Genomic DNA, 21,648 nt, shown 5'->3' with positions numbered 1-21,648 from the left:
AACCAAAATACAAACCCGATATCCACAAGGCCAAACATAAACCAAATTCTTAAAACCACTAGATTTTTAGTCTTTCAATTTTCAACAAAAATCCATAACTCGAGCTAGGGACTTCCGAATTCGATTTCGGGCATACGCCCAGGTCCCATATTTTGATCCGGACCCACCGGGACCATCAAAACACGGATCCAGGTCCGTTTGCTAAAAATGTTGACCGAAGTCAACTTAAATTAATTTTTAAGGCAAACATTCTCCTTTTAATCAGTTTTTAACATATAAGCCTTTCGGAAGAACACTTGGACTGTGCACGCAAATCGAGGAATGTAAGATGAGGTTTTTGAGACCTCGTAATGCAGAATAAGGTTCTAATATATAAGATGACCTATCAGGTCATCACAGTTTGTCACGCCCCAAACCTGGAGAGGCAAGACTAGCATCCATTGCCCTACTTGACCGATTGTACCAACCTAAAATCACATAACTAGGACATACAGATGATTTGAGGCCGACAAAACCACATCATGCATCAATCTAAAGACAAAATATATATATACACACACATACACAAAATACAGACATCAACATGGCAACATCAAGGCTGGTAAGGCCATACAGAACATACTAGACATACAACAATCAGTTTATATACAACAACAAAACCTCTAGACTCGGCTAACTTTGGGAGACATGGAGCTTATCGATCGACCGTTGAACATGAGTAACCACCTATTGGGGAGGCCTGTGAAATGCTCTACCTGGACCTGCTGCATGAAATGCAGTGCCCCGACAAAAAGGTGTCAGTACAAAAAGAATGTATTAGGTATGTAAGGCATGAATAGCATATGAAAGAATCAATACGTATAGAAGAGTTCAAGGAACAACCTAGAACTATATATGCCACGTAAGGCCATCCCCGTCTAAGTGTAGCTTGGTTGCCTCGTGATTCTCTTGGTTTTATTTTTGAAGGCTTGACGTATGACTGAGAAGGGGTATTTAGCTAACTTGGCTTATATTTGAGATTCTAGTACAGAGGTTCATTCTATGAATTCAGTACCTGTTGTGAGAGAGTTTCTAGTGGATTTACTGCGTATGCCACTCAATAGGGATATTGATTTCTGTATTAACTTTGTTCTGGGCACCCAGCCCATTTCTATCCCACCATACTGTATGACTCCAACTGAATTGATGAAATTGAAGGAGCAGTTGTAGGATTCGCTTTATAAGGATTCATTAGACTGAGTATTTCTCCTTGGATAAGAAGAAGGATAGTTCTATAAGAATGTGCATTGATTATTGGTAGCTGAACAAGGTTACTATCAAGAACAAGTATTCATTGCCTCGGATTGATGATTTGTTTGATCATCTTCAGGATGCCAAGGTATTTTCTAAGATTGATTTGAGATACAGCTATCATCAACTAAAGATTAGGGCTTCAGATGTCCCTAAGACAACTTTTAGGACTCAATATGGTCATTATAAGTTTTTGGTGATGTCATTTGGGTTGACTAATGCCCTAGCAACTTCATGGATTTGATGAACTGAGTGGTCAAGACTTATTTGGTTTCCTTTGTGATTGTGTTCATTGACGTCATCTTGGTTTACTCTCGTAGTAGAGAGGAGCATGAGCAGCACTTGAGAGTAGTATTTCAAACTTTGAAGGATAATCAACTTTATGCCAAGTTGTCAAAATGTGAGTTCTGGTTGGACTCAATTGCACTCTTGGGTGATGTTGTGTCTAGTGATAGTATCAATGTGGATTCTAAGAAGGTTGAGGCAGTTCAAAATTGGCCTAGACCTACTTCAACTATGGAGATTCGGAGTTTCTTAGGTTTGGCGGGCTACTATCGCGGCTTTGTTAAGGGATTTTCATCTATTACAGCTCCATTGACCAAGTTGACTCAGAAGATTGTGTCTTTCAGGTGGTCAGATGAGTACGAGGAGAGCTTTCAGAAGCTAAAGATTGCTTTGACTACAGCTCCAGTGGTGGTGTTGCCCACATGTTTGGGGCCTTATACTGTGTATTGTGACGCTTGGCGTATTGGACTTGGTGTAGTTTTGATGCAAAATGATAGGGTGATTGCCTATGAATCTCATCAGTTGAAAACCCATGAGAAGAACTATCATGTTCATAATTTGGATTTGACAGCTATTGTACATGCGCTTAAGATTTGGAGGCACTACTTGTACGGTGTGTCATATAAGGTCTACACTGATCATCGGAGTCTCTAGCATTTATTCAAGCAGAAAGATTTAAATTTGAGGCAGTGGATGTGGTTGGAGTGGTTGAAAGACTATGATATCACCATCTTATATCATTCGGGGAAGGCAAATTTGGTTGTTGATGCCTTGAGGAGAAAGGCAGAGAGTATGGGTAGTTTGTCATTTATTCAAGGAAAGGCCATTGGCTATTGATGTTCAAGCATTGGCTAACAGATTTGTAAGGTTGGATATTTCTAAGCTAAGTAGACTTCTTGCTTGTGTGGTGACACAGTCGTCCTTGTTGGAGCGCACTAAGGCTCACCAATATGATGATCCTCATTTGTTGGTGTTGAAGGATATGGTGTAGCAAGGTTGTGCCAAGAGGGTTGTGATTGGAGATGATGGTATTATGTGACTTTAGTGTCGGACTTATGTTCCAATTGTTGATGATTTAGGGAGTTGATTCTCCATGTGGCTCACAGTTCGAGGTATTCTATTCAATCGAGTATCACAAAGATGTACTGTGGCTTAAAGTAGCATTACTGGTGATAGAAGATGAAGAAGGATATTGTTGGGCATGTTTCACGGTATTTGAATTGACAGCAGGTGAAGTATGAACGTCAGAAATCAGACGGTTTGACTTAGAGGTTGGTATTGGAGTGGAAGTAGGAGTGCATTACCATGGACATTGTGGTAGGATTACCACAAACTTTGAAGAAGTTTGATGTCATTTGGGTCATTATGGATAGATTAACCAAGTCCCCGCATTTTATTCCATTGATGACTTCTTACACTTCAGAAAGATTGGCTCAAATCTACATTAGAGATTCGCTTGCATGGTGTGCCCGTTTATATCATTTTAGACCGTGGCATTCAGTTCACTTCGCACTTTTGGAGAGCTGTTTAGCGAGAGTTAGGCATGCAAGTGAAGCTCATCACTGTATTTCACAAACATATGGATGGCCAGTCCGAGTGGACTATTCAAATGCTTGAGGATATGTTGAGGACCTGTGTTATTGAATTTTGAGGCCATTTGGACCAGTTTCTATCATTGGAAGAGTTTGCCTACAATAATAGCATGTCTAGCATTCAGATGTAGCCGTATGAGGCTTTATATGGTAGATTGTGTCATTCTCGCATTGGTTGGTTTGAGCCTGATGAGGCTAGGATGTTGGGTACGGATTTGGTTCATGATGCCTTAGATAAGGTGAAGTTGATTCAGGATCGTCTTCGGATAACGCAGAGTAGGAAGAAGAGTTATGAGAACAAAAAGGTCCATGATATGGCTTTTATGGAGGGCGAGAAGGCACTTTTGAAGGTTTCACCTATGAAGGGTGTGACGAGATTTGGGAAGAAGGGAAAGCTGAGCTCGAGGTCTATTGGACCATTTGAGATCTTAGAGAGAGTTAGAGAGGTTGCTTATAGACTTGTTTTGCCTCCTAGTCTTTTGGGAGTTCGTCCAGTATTTTATATTTCTATGCTTTGGAAGTATCATGAAGACAAGTCACATGTATTAAACTTCAGCACAGTGCAACTTGATGAGAGTTTGACTTATGAAAAAGATTTGGTACCCTTTGTGGATTGGCAGGTTGGAAAGTTGGGATCTAAGGAATTTCCTTCCCTGAAAGTGCTTTTGAAAGGGCAGCCGACTGAGGAGGCTACTTGAGTGTCCAAGTCCTATATGAGGAGTAGATATTCGTATCTCTTAACCAGTTCAGTTACATTTCTATATTCGTTCGAAGATGAACGTTTCCTTTTAGAGGTGGAGAATGTAACAACATGATAGGTCATTTTGAGTTCTAGCTTTTCGTTTTGTGATTTTAGACCTTAAATAACTTCATTTGATGAGTTATGACCATAAATGTGTTTTTCGATTATGATGGGGTTGCATCGGGGGTCGGCACTCAGCCCTTTATTATTTGCTCTGGTGATGGACGTATTGACGCGCCACATGCAAGGGGAGGTGCTGTGGTGCATGCTATTTGCAGATAATATTGAACTGATTGACGAGATGCGAGACGGTATGAACACGCAATTAGAGGTATGGAAGCAGACCCTGGAATATAAAGGTTTCAAGTTGAGCAGGACTAAGGCAGAATACTTGGAGTGTAAGTTCAGTGGCGAGACTCAAGGAGGGGAAGGGGAGGTGAGGCTGGACTCGCAGGTCATCCCTAGAAGAGAGAGTTTTAAGTACCATGGGTCTATTATTTAGGGGGATGGGGAGATTGATGGAGATGTCACACATCGTATTGGGGCGGGATGGATGAAATAGAGACTCGCTTTCGGTATTTTATCTGACAAGAAGGTGCCAACGAAATTTAAGGGTAAGTTCTACAGAGTGGTGGTCAGACCAAAAATATTGTATAGGGCTGAGTGTTGGCCGGTCAAGATCGTTCATGTCCTGTAGATGAAGGTAGTAGAGATGAGGATGTTGATATGGATGTGTGGGTACACCAGGTTAGATAGAATCAGAAATGAGGTTATTCACGACAAGGTGGGTGTGGCCCCTATTGAGGACAAGATGCAGGAAGCGCGGCTTAGGTGGTTTGGTCATGTGAGGAGGAGGAGCATAGACGCACCGGTGAGGAGGTGTGAGAGGTTGACATTGGAGGGCCTGCAGAGAGGTAGAGGTAGGCCAAAGAAGAGGTGGGGAGAGGTGATTAAGCAAGACATGGCACAACTTCAGCTGACCGAGGACATGACCCTTGATAGAAAGATATGGAGGTCGAGGATTAGAGTAGTAGAGTAGGTAGTCTAGAGTGTTCATAACAGTAGTATTGGCACGCAGTCTCGCTTTCTGTTGGTAGTAGGTTTTTATGACTAACTGTTATTTTCCTTCATTGTTGATCACCTTACTGTCTTGTTATTTTTATTCTGCTTTTATTTTCCTTTTTGGTACTATCCCTTCTTGTCTATATTTTCATTAATGTGGTGCTTATGCTTTCCTGAGTCGAGGATCAATTGGAAACAACTTCTCTATCATCACAAGGTAGGGGTAAGGTCTGCGTACACACTACCCTCCCCAGACCCCACAATGTGGGATATTACTGGGTATGTTGTTGTTGTTGTTACAAAGAAATCTTAATTTTTAAACTTCAAAATTTGTTAGACTTGACCACAGTCAACATTCTTGGTAAATGATCTCGGATCGGTATTTTGACGATTTTGGTAGGTTAGTATGATGGTTTTAGACTTGTACATATGTTTGGTTTGGGTCCCGAGTGACCCGAGGCCGTTTCGGCTGCTTATTGTTGAAAGTTGGGATTTGGCTTATGAACACTTGAAAATCTTAGAGTTTTGATGCTTGATTCTTGATTGTAGATGTTATTTTGATGTACTGAGCTTACAAGCAAGTTCATATGAGGTTTATTTATTGTTTGAATGCTTGGATGGGGTCCCGAGGGGCTCGAGTGGGTTTAAGATTGATTTCAGACTGTTATTTTTCCAAGATTTCATTGCTGATGTTGCAGTCATCGCAATTGCGATGAGCTGCTCACAAATACAAAGTTGGCAATTGCGAACTACACCTCGAATTTGAGAAGTTTGGGATGGGGAGGCCAGCTTCGTAAATTCCGAAGCTGGGATCGCATTTGTGATGCTCACAATTGCGAATCGAGTGTCGCATTTGCGACTTATGTGGCTTAGGTGCTCTTTGCAATTGCGAAAAATGGTTCGCATTTGCGAGCTGCACAATTGCGAATAAAAGTTTACAATTGCGATATCTGCAGCTGGGATTAAAATAAGGGATTTCAGGATTAGCTTATTTTATTTCATTTTTTAGACCTAGACTATGCAAGGAGGTGATTTTTGAGATGATTTTCTTCCCAACTTCATAGGTTAGTAACTTTAACTTGTTTTTGATTAATTTTTATTATTTTTCATAAATTTTTATTCGTAAATCTAGGATTTCATAAAGTAGAAATAGGATTTTTGGGTCGCAACTTAAGATTTTGAATTTTAGAGATTTAGACCTAATTTGAGGTCGGATCTCGAAATAAATCACATTTTTGAACTCGAGGATAAACGGGTAATATGGATTTAGTCTTGATCTTCGATTTTGACCAAATGGGTCCGGATTGACTTTTCGTTAAAGATTGACATTTTTAATATTGGGAGGGTTTATTAAGCTTGTTTTGATATGTTTGAGCATTATTTTATTAGATTCAGGTTGTCTGGAGGCTTATTCTAAAGGGAAAGCAATTGTGGATTTATTCCGAAAAGAGGTAAGTATTATGGTTAACCTTGATTTGAGAGAATAAGGATGTAATTTGGGTCTATTTTCTACGTGTTCAATGTGTTAAGATGGCGTGTATGCAAGGTGACAAGTGTATATACATTGTCGTGGGTTAAAGCATGCGGGAAAAATTAGTTTATTTCATGTTTGCTTATTTTATACCTTAACTTATTATATGCCTTTGCTTGTTATATGTCTTTACTTGTCACATGTCTTTAGTTGTTACATGACTTTACTTATCATATGTCTTTACTTGTCTCATGCCTTTACTTATTTTATGCCTTTGCTTGTTTCATGTCTTATTCTTCTATGCTAGGTCGGATTATGTGTGACTACTAGATTGTTCACGTGCTTATGGTTGTTAGAGTCCTTGTTGATATATATTGAGAGGCAAGCTCTTGGATATTGGGTTTCCTATCATACTTTTTTCGAGTTTATTTTTCCTTGTTGAATTATGATCATTTGTTCTCTTTGTATTATGTTATGAATCTTGTCATTCTTGGTTGCTTGTCTGGTGTTTCCTTATGATTTGGTATGTTGGATGGGGTTGCACGCCGTAACAGTATTTATTATACATGAAATTGAGATTTGACTCGGGTTGCACGCTGTAGCGGTATCCATTGTTGATGGTATTGTGATTTGGATCAGATTGCACGTCTCAACGGTATTGAGATTGGATCAGGTTGTGCGTCGCAACATATATGATATCTTGTGGTTATTTCTTGGTTGTTGTTCTCCGTTGTGATGTTTGTGTTATAAGGTTATGTCATGATGTTATTTCCATGAACCTTATTATTTATTCTCTTATTTAATCTTATGTCATAATTCATCTCTCTATTTTGCTATTATTTTCTACGTATTACTTGCACAGATTTATAGTAGGTGTCTTGTCTTAGCCTCATCACTATCTCGTCGAGGTTAGACTTGATACTTACTGAGTACATGAGGTCGGTTGTACTCATACTACACTTCTGTACTTCTTGTGCAGATCTCGGTATTAGTCATAGCGGTGCTCCCAGGGGTGATTAGCTTAGATACATACATCAGGAGACTCGGGGTAGTGGTGCATACACGTTCGGAGGCTCGGAGTCCCCTTACTACATTTTGTTACTATTTATTATACTAGATAATATTGTACTCCATTTCAGACTTTATATTTAATACTCTTTAGGAGCTCATATACTCTATGACACCAGTCTTGGAAGGTGTTTATGATGATTGTGGTGGTTTAGACTTACTAAATTATGTTCGTAGCTTTTATGGTCTTATTTATAATATTCTGTTGTTAGATATTTAATTTTTTTTCTATTATTGTTGTAAATGTTGGCTTGCCTAGAAAATAGTATTAGACGCCATCATGACTCGTTGTTTGAAATTTTGGATTGGGACAAGAGAAACCAAATCATTGTCTGTCTTTGGCACAAGAACCAGTAACCTCTACTTTATTATCCTAGATCTTTTGTATTTTAGTAAATACTCGTCACTATAATATAGATTTCTAAAAATAAATAACTCTAATAATTAATAAAATTCATTAGAACCAAAAAGGTTTTAAATACTAGACTGGAAAATATTTTGAGAAACAATAAGGTTTATTAGTTAGAGATGTATTTTGAGGATAAGATGGAAAAGAAAGAAACTGAAAAGAGGGAGACAAAAGTAGTATTTAGTGGACTGGTGATACTTTTCAAATAGCTTAACCGCATCTTATATTATACTTGTGTCCTTTTGTGTTTGCATGAACGAGTTAAAATAGTCAACATTGATATTTTATTTGATATTTAAAAAGAAATACTTTCAGAGACCTCTCCTCAAAGTTTCGATATGTAACATTAACTTCCCTTATGGTGTATGATGATATTACGCTTACCTCCCTCCTATTGTTATTATTTGCAATAATTCTTTTATTTACTTACAATAATGTAAAAAGGTTAAGATATGACAAATTTACACTTACTAATATTGAATTCTTTTGCTAACAAAAAAATATAATTTTTTTAAATTAGTTAATTGTCTGAATAAATTATTTACAAAGTTTACGAATAAAAAAGGAAAAATGCATAAGAACCCCCTAACCTATACCCGGATTTCCAACTACACACTTTATTTTAAAATGGAATTAGTATATTCTTAGTGCTGAATTGGCAGAAGAGAGTGTATGTCACTCTCTTTGGGAGAGTAAGAAAGAGAGAGAATATTGAAATTTTATTTTTAAAATATTTTTATAAAATACTATTTTCCTTTTTTTTTTTCTCTTTTTCTTTTCCTTTTCTTTCCTGCAGTTTCATTACTTATAGACTAGGCCGAAAATTAGCTCCGTCATTCTCCTTATTCTCCGGCGAGATCGAGTTCAGATTTTATTCTTTAAGTTTTATTTGTTGAAGCAGAATTTTGAATATGGGTTTTATTTATTCAAGTATACAAGAAAATACTGAAAAAGAAGAAGGGTTTTGATTGTTGGTTGCAAAAATATTCTCGCCATGCTCGCCATTTTACGATCGGGATCTTTGGCCTTTCACAGCTTCAGGTAGTGAGGTAGGGGAGGGGAGTCCTATTTTTGTCATTAATCATATCTACATAAAAAAAGAGAACGAGGTTGATTGTTGATTGCCATAAAATTTTCTAGGCGCTCACCCTTTTTCGATCTGTCACCGAAAATAAATTTCGCTAGAAATAATGGAGTCCTTGAAATTCCGACCACCATTTTTCAGCTTATATTCTTTATTTCTTTCCTTTTCTCTTCTCCCCACACATAAATCACACTTTCAAGAAAAATTTATACATATAAAAAGTAAAACACACTTAGATCTAGACAAAAAATTATCACCGAAAAACATTTCGCGCTGAAAAATATGGTGTTACGATCCAAAATCCAACTAGCCGTGATGGCATCTCACCCAACCCATTAGGTAAGCTAATTTATAAATATCCGATTCAATTAATATTTAACTGACTCTAATACACTTCCCAAGAACTGCTAGTACAAATCATGAGCTTCTAAGATTAGAATTTACAAAGTTGGTGTGAAATAAAAATACGTCATATGTCTAAAGTATACATGAACAGATTAAAAATTCTAAAGCTACCATGAACAAGAGGCAGCAATGACTGGAACGAAGATACATCTTCAGATCCAACTCCCGCCGTACAAAGCTACATCAACATCAGAAATCTGCACGCAAGGTGCAGAAGTATAGTATGAGTACAATCGATCCCATGTACTCAATAAGTAACAAGACTAACCTTTTGGCTGAAAGTAGTGACGAGCTCAACAGGTACAGTCTAGTATAGAAATAATAGTATAAAAATGTAGGCATACTTTCAAATTCAACAGTTAAACTCAGTACAAGTAAAATAGATCAATTCTGAATGATATGAGGAATGTGACATCTCTATATCTACCTGAAAATGTACATGCTGTATGTGATGCACCTCAGTGGAAACCTCGTGTACTCACACTCTCAAAATACTCAATCACTCAGTATTGTATATGGCCAATCCAACACAAGGAAGATCCATCCCAAATATAATATCAACTGACAGTCAGTCGCTCAGTACTGTGTAAGGCCAATCCAGCCCAGGGAAGATCCATCCCTCAATATATATAATTAGGCAAGATAAATATAAATAATTAGGGAAAGATCCATGCCCAGGGAAGATCTATCCCAAAATATAAATAATTCGGGCAAGATCCATGCCAGGGAAGATCCATCCCTCAATATAAATAATTCGGGCAAGATCCAAGCCCAGAGAAAATCCATCCCAAAATATAAATAATTCGGGCAAGATCCATGCTTAGGAAAGATTTATCCCTCAATATAAATAATCCGGCAAGATCCATGTCCAGGCAAGATACATCCCTCAATATAAGATCAACTGCGCTCACTGTGAGGGGTACAGACTCCGGAGGGGCTCCTTCAGCCCAAGAGCTATAATAGCCAGATCCAGGCATAAATAAATAAAATATGTTGTGGTGTGCAACCCGATCCCATAATTATCACTCAAAATCTCTAGTCTCTCGGGCTCTCAATATCATAAAAATTAACCCGACATGATGATATGATGTATCAATGAATGACAACAGAGACTGAGATATGATATGCAAATGATAGATGTGACTGAGTACAAAATTATAAATTTAAACAAGTAATTCAATAGCAATAAGATCTCTGTGGGTCCCAAGTATATCGGCACGTAGCCTAAACATGATCTTTAACATAAGTCTCAGCTCAATTTCCTCTAACACATGGAGGATATGTGGATAATTACATGATCATTTGATTATGCAACTCCACGGAAACAATTAAGTCGTAATTTCTATGGTGCACGCTCATACACCTATCACCTAGCATACGCGTCACCTCCAAACAATTCATATAACACGTAATTCAGGGATTTATACTCTCAGAACTAAGTTTAGAAGTGTTACTTTCCTCGAACCAGCCAAATCCAATGCCGAGCAAGCTAAACAATGTCCCGAGAATTTTATTCTGCGCGTATCAATCTCCAAACACCTTCCTATCTCCTCAATTCCAAGCCAAACGATTCGAAACAGTCAAACAACGTGCAAATTAATCAAAATATACTCTAATGCTTATAATTTAACAATTTATAAAAAAATTTAACTCCGCTCGAAAAGTCAATCAAAAGTCAACGGTGGGGCCCACATCTCGGAATCCGACAAATATTACAAAATTCGAACCCCCATTCAACCACAAGTCCAACCATACCAAAATTACTCAAATTCGACCACAACTCGGCCTTCAAATCCCCAATGTTTTTCTTGAAAATATCCCGAAAATCGCCTCTCCCCGAGCTCCAAATCGTCAAAAATTGATTTTCAGAACTTAAGTTCTGCTGCCCAGTCATTTACCCTATGCAATCGCGAAACATTCTTCGCGATCGCGAAGCACAAAAATTTTTAGAACATTTTTACTCTATGCGATCACGTGAAGGCTTCCGTGATCGCGATGCACAGCTCCATTTTTCCTATTTTCCTCTTCGCTATCGCGACCAGATCCATTCTATCGCAATGTACACCCCTATAGCCAAAAACCAGCAACTAGAGATGGTCTGAAACCACCCCGAAACTCACCAGAGCCCCTCTGGACCCCGTCCGAACATACCAACAAGTCTCAAAATATATTACGGGCCTACTCGAGGTCTCAAATCACATATAACAACATTGAAATTACAAATTGCACCTCGAATCGAACTTATAAATTTTTTAAATTTCCAAATTCTATAACTTGTGCCGAAACGTGCCAAAATAATCTGGAATAACATCAAATTTTGCACACGAGTCCTAAATGATATAATGGAATTGTTTCAATTTCCGAAATCGGATTCCGACCCCGATATCAATAAAGTCAATTCCCGGTCAAACTTTCAAACCTTAAATTTCTTACTTTCGCCATTTCAAGCCAAATTCAACTACAGACTTCAAAATAAATATCCAGACACACTTCTAAGTCCGAAATCACCATACGGAGCTACTGGAATCATCAAATCTCCATTCCGGAGTCGTTTGCATTAAAGCCAAACTCCGGTCAACCCTTTTTATTTAAGCTTCCAACATGAATATCATTCATCCGAACTAATCCCGAAACACATAAAAACCAAATCCGACAACACACACTGGTTATAATACATCATATGAAGCTATTTAAGACTTCAAATAGTTGAAAGGAGCATAAATACACAAGAAGACCGATCGGGTCGTTACATTCTCCCCCACTTAAACATACGTTCGTCCTCGAATATGCCAAGAGTTATTTCCAAGCCATCAAATCACTATACCACCTTACCATGCACATACCCGGAGATGATCCCACTCCACCCTATTTTATATAGGCCTAATAACACTACATATTTGAAGATCATTACTTCAACCTTAGTCCGTAAAGCTTAAAACCCAAATTCCAACATCCATGATTTCTTACAAGACCCGAGTCTCATATCTACACACTGTATAAGTTTGAACAAGCTGTATCAAGCCATAACTATAACCCAGATATAATAACCTAACATACTACCCAACTCACAACACCATTCCCGATCACAGTAACTACTCAAAACCAAACCGGTACTAGTATTAAACCCCATATCAAACAAAACATCATTCCAAAACCTTCGTACACTACTGATAATGAATGAAACATGCGGTATCTCATGACCCCTTATCACATCAACAAGTCATGGAGCTCTCTCGCCCCAACCAGAACCATAATCGCTTTCTAAGCCGACTTTTAATATTATCCTCTCGAATATACCGTAATCAAACCTGATTATACCCATTCTAGGTCCAGTGACCTTATATTATTAAACACAACTATCCCACAGCCATGCCACACCAATATAACTCAAGCCACAAATTACGCAATTCGTGTACCCAAAAATGGAAAATGTATCAAAGAAGAGAACCGTTTTGCAGATTCAACACGCACCACCACAACCCCAATGCTATGAGCTCATCATATATAGTAGAACCAAGAAACACGAATCTAATAACGGTAACCAGCTCTCCTAGATATCACATTAACATCACCTGTACGGACAACTCACGTGCTATAGTATCAATATCTGCACCCGTACGGACAACTCACGTGCCAATAATATTTGTATATGGATCCGCACAGACAACTCACGTGCCAGTAACATAATCTACCTGGCATGGTCATAGGCCTCTAGTCCAAGCATATCATACAGGAGCAATCAAATAAGTACACATGTATATGATAAATGAAATAAAATTCACATGCTCCTGGACTGGTAAAAATAACATTCCATAGTGTATGCATGTGCAAAGAGTGCTATCACAGCTCTAATTGGCAAGTTATCGCAGAATTAGTAACTACCAAGTTTATTCAGGGAATTAGCCTTTTTGTAACCCCAATTATGGCTTTGATAGTTCTTAACAAAGGTATAATTATGAAAACGTTATAACTTTAAGCTTAACAGTCAACTCTCAGCATATCATAGCCTAAGAATTCTTCGGAGTATGAATACTTGCCCCGATGCCCGCACATGGGCTCAAACCTCACATATATACGCACTCGTAGCGCATAGCTATCACAAATAATCAACGCAACTAGTGTCTCCACTGAGTTTAAATAAAATACTCACCTCAAACAGGCTGCAACCATGAAACAATATGCTTCTGAGAACTCCCAGTTTCCAAATTCATAGAACACATGAATCACTGTAACTGGTCCCAACTCCAGCACTCGAATGACTAACACATCTTTCATGCACGATCATCCCACGAGGAATACTTCCATAATTCCTCCGTTCCACATAACAATAATTGAAATATCAGCAGTCTATCAACTAGGTGAGTACCGCAATACCGGTGAACATCCGTAAGTCAAAACACAGTGCACCTTTTGAAATGCGCACCCTTCTTAGGGATTACCGAGCAGTTATAACATTCATCTAAATATCTGAAACTGACCATTTTATCCAAATTTGTGACCTTCCCTTCAAGACTGAACTGCCACCTTGTACATGTAAATCTTAATCCCGCACAACACACCATATCTATCATGCCAACATGTGACAAGCACAAGAATCTCATTATCAACTCTGAGTCACCAGCAATTTACATACCCGGTTAGTTAGAAACCTTCCTCTTGCTCCCATACAGGAGGAAATCATAATACACAACATGTTCCTCATACCGGTAGGACATATCCGGCTCAAACTATGGTAGAAACCATCAAGAGCACTTTGAAATCTATTTGCACATAACCAAGCTATCAAACTGAATTCCTCTAACTCGACCAAGCCACGCAGGTCACCAAACACAAGAATATTGCCACCAAAACATCTATAAAGCCTCACCACATCATAATTACCCCTAATAAATACCACAACCGAGATACCCACTCTGAAAAGACCTTATGTGAACTTAAAATTGTTCTTTTACCTTTCTTATACTGCAATATAGAATCCACAGTCATACAGAATTACCGCAAGTCCCGACACCATCCAATGTAAATAACCAATTCTAGTGACATACAAAATTCGAAAATTTTTCAATTGCCACATATACATTTTAAATCCATTAGAACCCTCTCGAGAGTCACCCACTTTTCTCAAATCTAAATTGCACCGCCAAAATGGGCCGAAAGACACGTGCTCCCTTAGCTTAACAACACTCAAAGAGGTAAGCCTGCCTTAACACCACCAATCAAATTCATACTCCGTGCGTACTATATTCTTCATAATAAAAACTTGATCATCCCCTGATTTTTTTTATATACTCATAAAGTACAATATAACTCGTATCCAGAAATTTTCTTACTCGAGTCATCCTCGATCTCAACCTTCGCAAGTTATAACGGGTCCACAGTTATGCCTCAATCCCAACACTAGTATTTAACATATCACCATGAAATCAAATCGTCAATAGCAGGATCCCCCACTTGGCTCAAAGCCGTAGAATAAAATATCTGATAACTCACAATACCCATACCGTATTACTGCCATGATACTGCAATCAGTTCAACGAAAATTCTTCTCAAGCTCATGCAACACCTACCATAAAATACCTCATCCACGAAGCTCGCATTTATTCTCTTGATAGTCAAGTCAACTTTCTCACCCAGATTCAAATTCAAATCTCAACACATACACTCCGCTGGTAGAAAAGAAACTCTCTACTCAACATTATAAGGAATACACCTACGTAGATTACTCTGCAGGAGATAACTCACCTGCTTAGCCTCAAATTGGCATCTTGCTATCCCCTTTCGCAGCCACAATTACTACGCAATCACTTAATCTTCCCGAGTCCAAACTCATTAACAAGACATAAGAATTTAATTTGTTCCATAATTAAACAACGTTAAAGATCCTTCAATACACTCATAACTCGAGACTATACGTCAAATCAAGACAGAAATCAAGAACCCAGTAGCAAAATCTTGAGTCACAAGTAAACTTTATACGTCACATTTAACCCATCTGAACACATCCCGCAGTCAAATCATACTCATCATATAGCCATTCAACCACTCATCGAGCCACAAATTTCCACTCATAGGGACATTACCGGATGCATAAGTCCAAACACACAAGTTCTCACAACCGAAACTACCGAGCTTAAGCTGCGGTCTAACCCTGGCCTCAAGTCCTCCAGACTGGCCCATCACCAAAACATAGAAAACATATCTCGTACCTTGTTCATAGAATCACAAGTTGTCGATGCACAGCTGATATCGATCGTTCACATACGCGTACGAGTGAGTGGAAGGAATTAAAAATGATATGCTTCAAGCTGAATCAATGTCGTATGATAAAGAAAGAAAGATGGGAGGTCTATCCTAAATGCCTAGTAACCTCTCGAAGATAAGTATGGACGTCATCACATCGATCCGCAAGACTCTACTATACACTTACTCATGACTTGTAGAACCTATAAACCCAGAGCCATAATACCAACTTGTCACGACCCAAAATCCAACTAGTCGTGATGGAACCTCACCCAACCCGTTAGGTAAGCCAATTTACAAAATATCCAATTCAATTAATATTTAACTGACTCTAATACACTTCCCAAGGACTTGTAGTATAAATTATGAGCTTCTAAGATTAGAATTTACAAGGTTGGTATCAAATACAAATACGTCATCTGTCTGAAGTATACATGAATAGATTAAAAATTCTAAAGCTACCATGAACAAGAGGCAGCAATGACTGGAACGCAGGTACATCTTCAGATCCAACTCCCGCCGTATGGAGCTACATCAACATCAGAAATCTGTACGCAAGGTGTAGAAGTGTAGTATGAGTACAACCGACCCCATGTACTCAATAAGTAACAAGACTAACCTTTAGGCTGAAAGTAGTGACGAGCTCAACAGGTACAGTCTAGTATAGAAATAACAGTAACAGAAATGTAGGCATGCTTTCAAATTTAACAGTTAAACTCAGTACAAGTAAAATAGATCAATTCTGAATGATATGAGGAATGTGACATCTCTATATCTACATGCCAATGTACATGTTGTATGTGATGCACCTCTGTGGAAACCTCGTGTACTCACACTCTCAAAATACTCAATCACTCAGTACTGTATATGGCCAATCCAACCCTAGGAAGATCCATCCCAAATATAATATTAACTGACAGTCTGTCACTCAGTACTGTATAAGGCTAATCCAGCCCAGGGAAGATCCATCCCTCAATATAGATAATTAGGAAAGATCCATGCAAGGGAAAATCCATCCCAAAATAAAAATAATTCGAGAAAGATCCATGCGCAGGGAATATCCATCCCTCAATATAAATAATTCGGGCAAGATCCATGCCCAGGGAAGATCCATCCCTCAATATAAATAATTCGGGCAAGATCCATGCCCAGAGAAGATCCATCCCTCAATATAAATAATTCGGGCAAGATCCATGCCCATGGAAGATCTATCCCTCAATATAAAATCAACTGCGCTCACTGTGAGGGATAAATCAATTCCGGAGGGGTTTCTTCAGTCCAAGCGCTATAATAGCCAGATCCAGGCATAAATAAATAAAATATGCTGCGACGTGCAGCCCGATCCCATAAATATCACTCAAAATCTCCAGTCTCTCGGACTCTCAATGACATAAAAATCAACCCGACATGATGATATGATGTATCAATGAAAGACAACAGAGACTGAGATATGATATGCTAATGATAGATGTGACTGAGTACAAAATTGTAAATTTAAACAAGTAATTCAATAGCAATAAGACCTCTATGGGTCCCAAAAATATCGGCACGTAGCCTAAACATGATCTTTAACATGAGTCTCAGCTCAATTTCCTCTAACACGTGGAGGATATATGGATAATGACATGATTATTTGATTATGCAACTCCAAGGAAACAATTAAGTCGTAATTTCTATGATGCACGCTCACACGCCCGTCACCTAGCATGCTCGTCACCTCCAAACAATTCATATAACACGTCATTCAGGGATTCATACCCTCAGAACCAAGTTTAGAAGTGTTACTTTTCTCGAACCAGCCGAATCCAATGCCGAGCAAGCTAAACAATGCTCCGAGAATTTCATTCTGCGCGTATCAACCTCCGAACGCCTTCCTATCTCCTCAATTCCAAGCCAAACGATTCGAAACTAGTCAAACAACGTGCAAATTAATCAAATTATACTCCAGTGCTTACAATTTAACAATTTATAAAAATTTCCAACTCCGCTCGAAAAGTCAACCAAAAGTCAACGGTGTGGCCCACATTTCGAAATCCGAACCCCCATTTAACCACGAGTCCAACCATACCAAAATTACTCAAATTAGACTACAACTCGGCCTTCAAATCCTCAATTAAAGTCTATGAAATTTTTAACTCAAAACACTAATTTGTTGATAAAAAAATAATAGATTCATGTAATTTAACCAAAATTGAGTTAAGAACTCTTACCCCGATGTTTTCCTTGAAAATCTCCCAAACATTGCCTCTCCCCGAGCTCCAAATCATCTAAATCATTTTCAGAACATAATTTCTGCTGCCCAATCATTTACCCTATGCGATCGTGGAAACTTCTTCGCGATCACGAAGCACAAAAAATTCTAGAACATTTTTACTCTATGCGATCGCGTGAAGGCTTCCGCGATCGCGATGCACAGCTCCATTTTTCCTATTTTCCTCTTCGCTATCGCGACCAGATCCACGCTATCACTATGTACACCACTGTAGCCAAAAATCAGCAACTAGAAATGGTCCGAAACCACCCCGAAACTCACCAGAGCCCCTCTGGACCCCGTCCGAACATACCAACAAGTCTCAAAATATATTACGGACCTACTCGAGATCTCAAATCACTTATAACAACGTCGAAATTACAAATTGCACCTCGAATCGAACTTATAAATTTTTCAAACTTCCAAATTCTATAACTTGTGCCGAAACGTGTCAAACTTTCAAACCTTAAATTTCTTACTTCCGCCATTTCCAGCCAAATTCAACTACGGACTTCAAAATAAATATCCAGACACACTTCTAAGTCTGAAATCACCATATGGAACTACTGTAACCATCAAAACTCCATTACGGAGTCCTTTGCATTAAAGTCAAACTCCGGTCAACCCTTTTTATTTAAGCTTCCAACATGAATATCATTCATCCGAACTAATCCCGAAACTCCTGAAAACCAAATCATACAATACACACTGGTCATAATACATCATATGAAGCTATTTAAGACTTCAAATAGTTGAAAGGAGCATAAATACACAAGAAGACCGATCGGGTCGTTACATTCTCCCCCACTTAAACATACGTTTGTCCTCGAATATGCCAAGAGTTATTTCCAAGCCATCAAATCACTATACCACCTTACCATGCACATACCCGGAGATGATCCCACGCCACCCTATTTTATATAGGCCTAATAACACTACATATTTGAAGATCATTACTTCAACCTTAGTCCGTAAAGCTTAAAACCCAAATTCCAACATCCATGATTTCTTACAAGACCCGAGTCTCATATCTACACACTGTATAAGTTTGAACAAGCTGTATCAAGCCATAACCATAACCCAGATATAATAACCTAACATACTACCCAACTCACAACACCATTCCCGATCACAGTAACTACTCAAAACCAACCCGGTACTAGTATTAAACCCCATATCAAACAAAACATCATTCCAAAACCTTCGTACACTACTGATAATGAATGAAACATGCGGAATCTCATGACCCCTTATCAGATCAACAAGTCATGGAGCTCTCTCGCCCCAACCAGAATCATAATCGTTTTCTAAGCCGACTTTCAATATTATCCTCCCGAATATACCGCAATCAAACCTAATAGTAACTATTCTAGGTCCAATGACCTTATATTATTAAACAAAACTATCCCACAGACATGCCACACCAATATAACTCAAGCCACAAACTGCGCAATCTGTGTACCCAAAAATAGAAAATGTCTCAAAGAAGAGAACCGTTTTGCAGGTTCAACACGCACCACCACAACCATAATGCTATGAGCTTATCATATATAGTAGAACCAAGACACACGAATCTAATAACGGTAACCAGATCTCCTAGATATCACATTAACATCACCCGCACAGATAACTCACGTGCTATAGTATCAATATATGGACCCGCACGGATAACTTACGTGCCAATAATATCAATATATTAATCCGCACGGACAACTCACATGCCAATAACATAATCCGCCAGGCATGGTCAGATGCCTCTAGTCCAAGCATATCATACAAAACCAATCAAATAAGTACACATGTATATGATAAATAAATAAAAATTCACATGCTCCTGGACTGGTGTAAATAACACGCCATAGTGTATGCATGTTCAAAGTGTGCTATTACAGCTCAAATTGGCAAGTTATCGCAGAATTAGTAACTACCAAGTTTATTCAGGGAATTAGCCTTTTTGTAACCCCAAGTATGGCTTTGATAGTTCTCAACAAAGGTACGAATACAGTCAACTCTCGGCATATCATAGCCTAAGAATTCTTTCGAGTATGAATACTTGCCCTGATGCCCGCACATGGGCTCAAACCTCACATATATATACATTCGTAGCGCGTAGCTATCACAAATAATCAATGCAACTAGTGCCTCCACTGAGTTTAAATAAAATACTCACCTCAAACAGGCCGCAACCCTGAAACAATATGCTTCTGAGTACACTCTCAGTTTCCAAATTCATAAAACACATGAATCACCGTAACTGGTCCCAACTCCAGCACTCAAATGACTAACATATCTTTCATGCACGATCATCCCACGAGGAATACTTCCATAATTCTTCCGTGCCATATAGAAATAATTGGAATATCAGCAGTCTATCAACCAGGTGAGTACCGCAATACCGGTGAACATCCGTAAGTCAAAATACTGTGTGCCTTTTGAAATGCGCACCCTTCTCAGGGATTACCGAGCAATTATAACATTCATCTAAATATCTGAAACTGACCATTCTGTCCAAATTTTTAACCTTCCCTTCAAGACTGACCTTCCCATCATGTGACAAGCACAAGAACTATCAAGCCAAATTCAACTACGGACTTCAAAATAAATATCCAGACATACTTCTAAGTCCGAAATCACCATACGGAGCTATTGGATCCATCAAAACTCCATTCTGGAGTCTTTTGTATTGAAGTCAAACTCCGGTCAACTTTTTTTATTTAAGCTTCCAATATGAATTTCATTCACCCGAACTAATTTCGAAACACCTGAAAACCAAATTTGATAATACACAGTGGTCATAATACATCATATGAAGCTATTCAAGACTTCAAATAGTTAAAAGGAGCGTACATACTCAAAACGACCGATCGGGTCATTACATATGGAGTCCTTAAAATTTTGACGACCACTATTTTATGCCGCTGGTGACCAAAATAAAAAGAAAGAGAATGAAAAACAAAAAATAATGAAAATAATAATAGAATGATAAGAAATAAGAAAAAGGGAAAAGAAAAAAGAAGAAAGAATAAAAAAAAAGTACTAAATATACATGTGACAATGCGTGTAGTTCACAGCTTGCTAAGAGTTTGGTTGTCTAGCTTTAGGGTGGTATTTATTTCGTGTAAAAGAAGTTCAGAGAGGTAACAAGACCCCCGCAAAGATAAGGTGTGTAGTTGAAAATTCGGCATAGGTTATACATTTTTCCTATAAAAACCCTAGATCTCTAGACTTGAAAGTCCTCCTAGTTTTGATGCATTGAATTATAACGGGCCTTTCAAGTTTTTACTTAAGTTTCAGTCACTCTAAGTTTTAAGAATTGAGTAGGGAGGACACTTTCCTGATTAGTGCTAGTGACGCATATTTTAAAAATTCAAATATTTTTTTAATTACACAAACCCCCAAACTTCTCTCCCTCATCCCCTCATCCCCTCCACCCTATCCTCCACCTCCACCTTTCCCCCTTTGCCGACTCCTCCTCCTCCACCACCACAATTGCCCCCAAACAACTGACAAATGTTTAAATATCTCTCCAAACAACTTACAAATATTTAAACATCTTTACACAACTAACAAATATTTAATATTTTCTAATTGTTTTAACTAAGATAACTTGAGAATGTTTAAAATCTCTCTACAGATGATTATACATCTCTCGGATGCTTAAACATCTCCTAGTTATTTGAACTAAACAACCTGATGTTGTTTAAACAATTTTCAATTGCTTTTTGACGGACTGCAAAATTTTCTCCTTC

At 38.3% G+C, this 21,648-nt stretch overlaps 1 protein-coding gene across 1 annotated transcript; it reads left to right on the top strand.

Annotated features, from left to right (window-relative positions):
• The first annotated feature begins 583 nt into the window (after window positions 1-583).
• On the top strand, window positions 584-3,865 carry LOC138909306 (uncharacterized). The gene is made up of 6 exons (XM_070200491.1): window positions 584-601; window positions 1,370-1,491; window positions 1,611-2,202; window positions 2,393-2,560; window positions 2,655-2,786; window positions 3,299-3,865. The coding sequence occupies exons 1-6, from the start codon at window positions 584-586 to the stop codon at window positions 3,863-3,865; spliced, it is 1,599 nt and encodes a 532-aa protein (XP_070056592.1).
• Window positions 3,866-21,648: the final 17,783 nt, after the last annotated feature.

This window comes from Nicotiana tomentosiformis, chromosome 1, assembly GCF_000390325.3.
Source record: "Nicotiana tomentosiformis chromosome 1, ASM39032v3, whole genome shotgun sequence".
NCBI lineage: Eukaryota > Viridiplantae > Streptophyta > Magnoliopsida > Solanales > Solanaceae > Nicotiana > Nicotiana tomentosiformis.
This window is presented reverse-complemented; position numbering and strand designations above follow the sequence as displayed.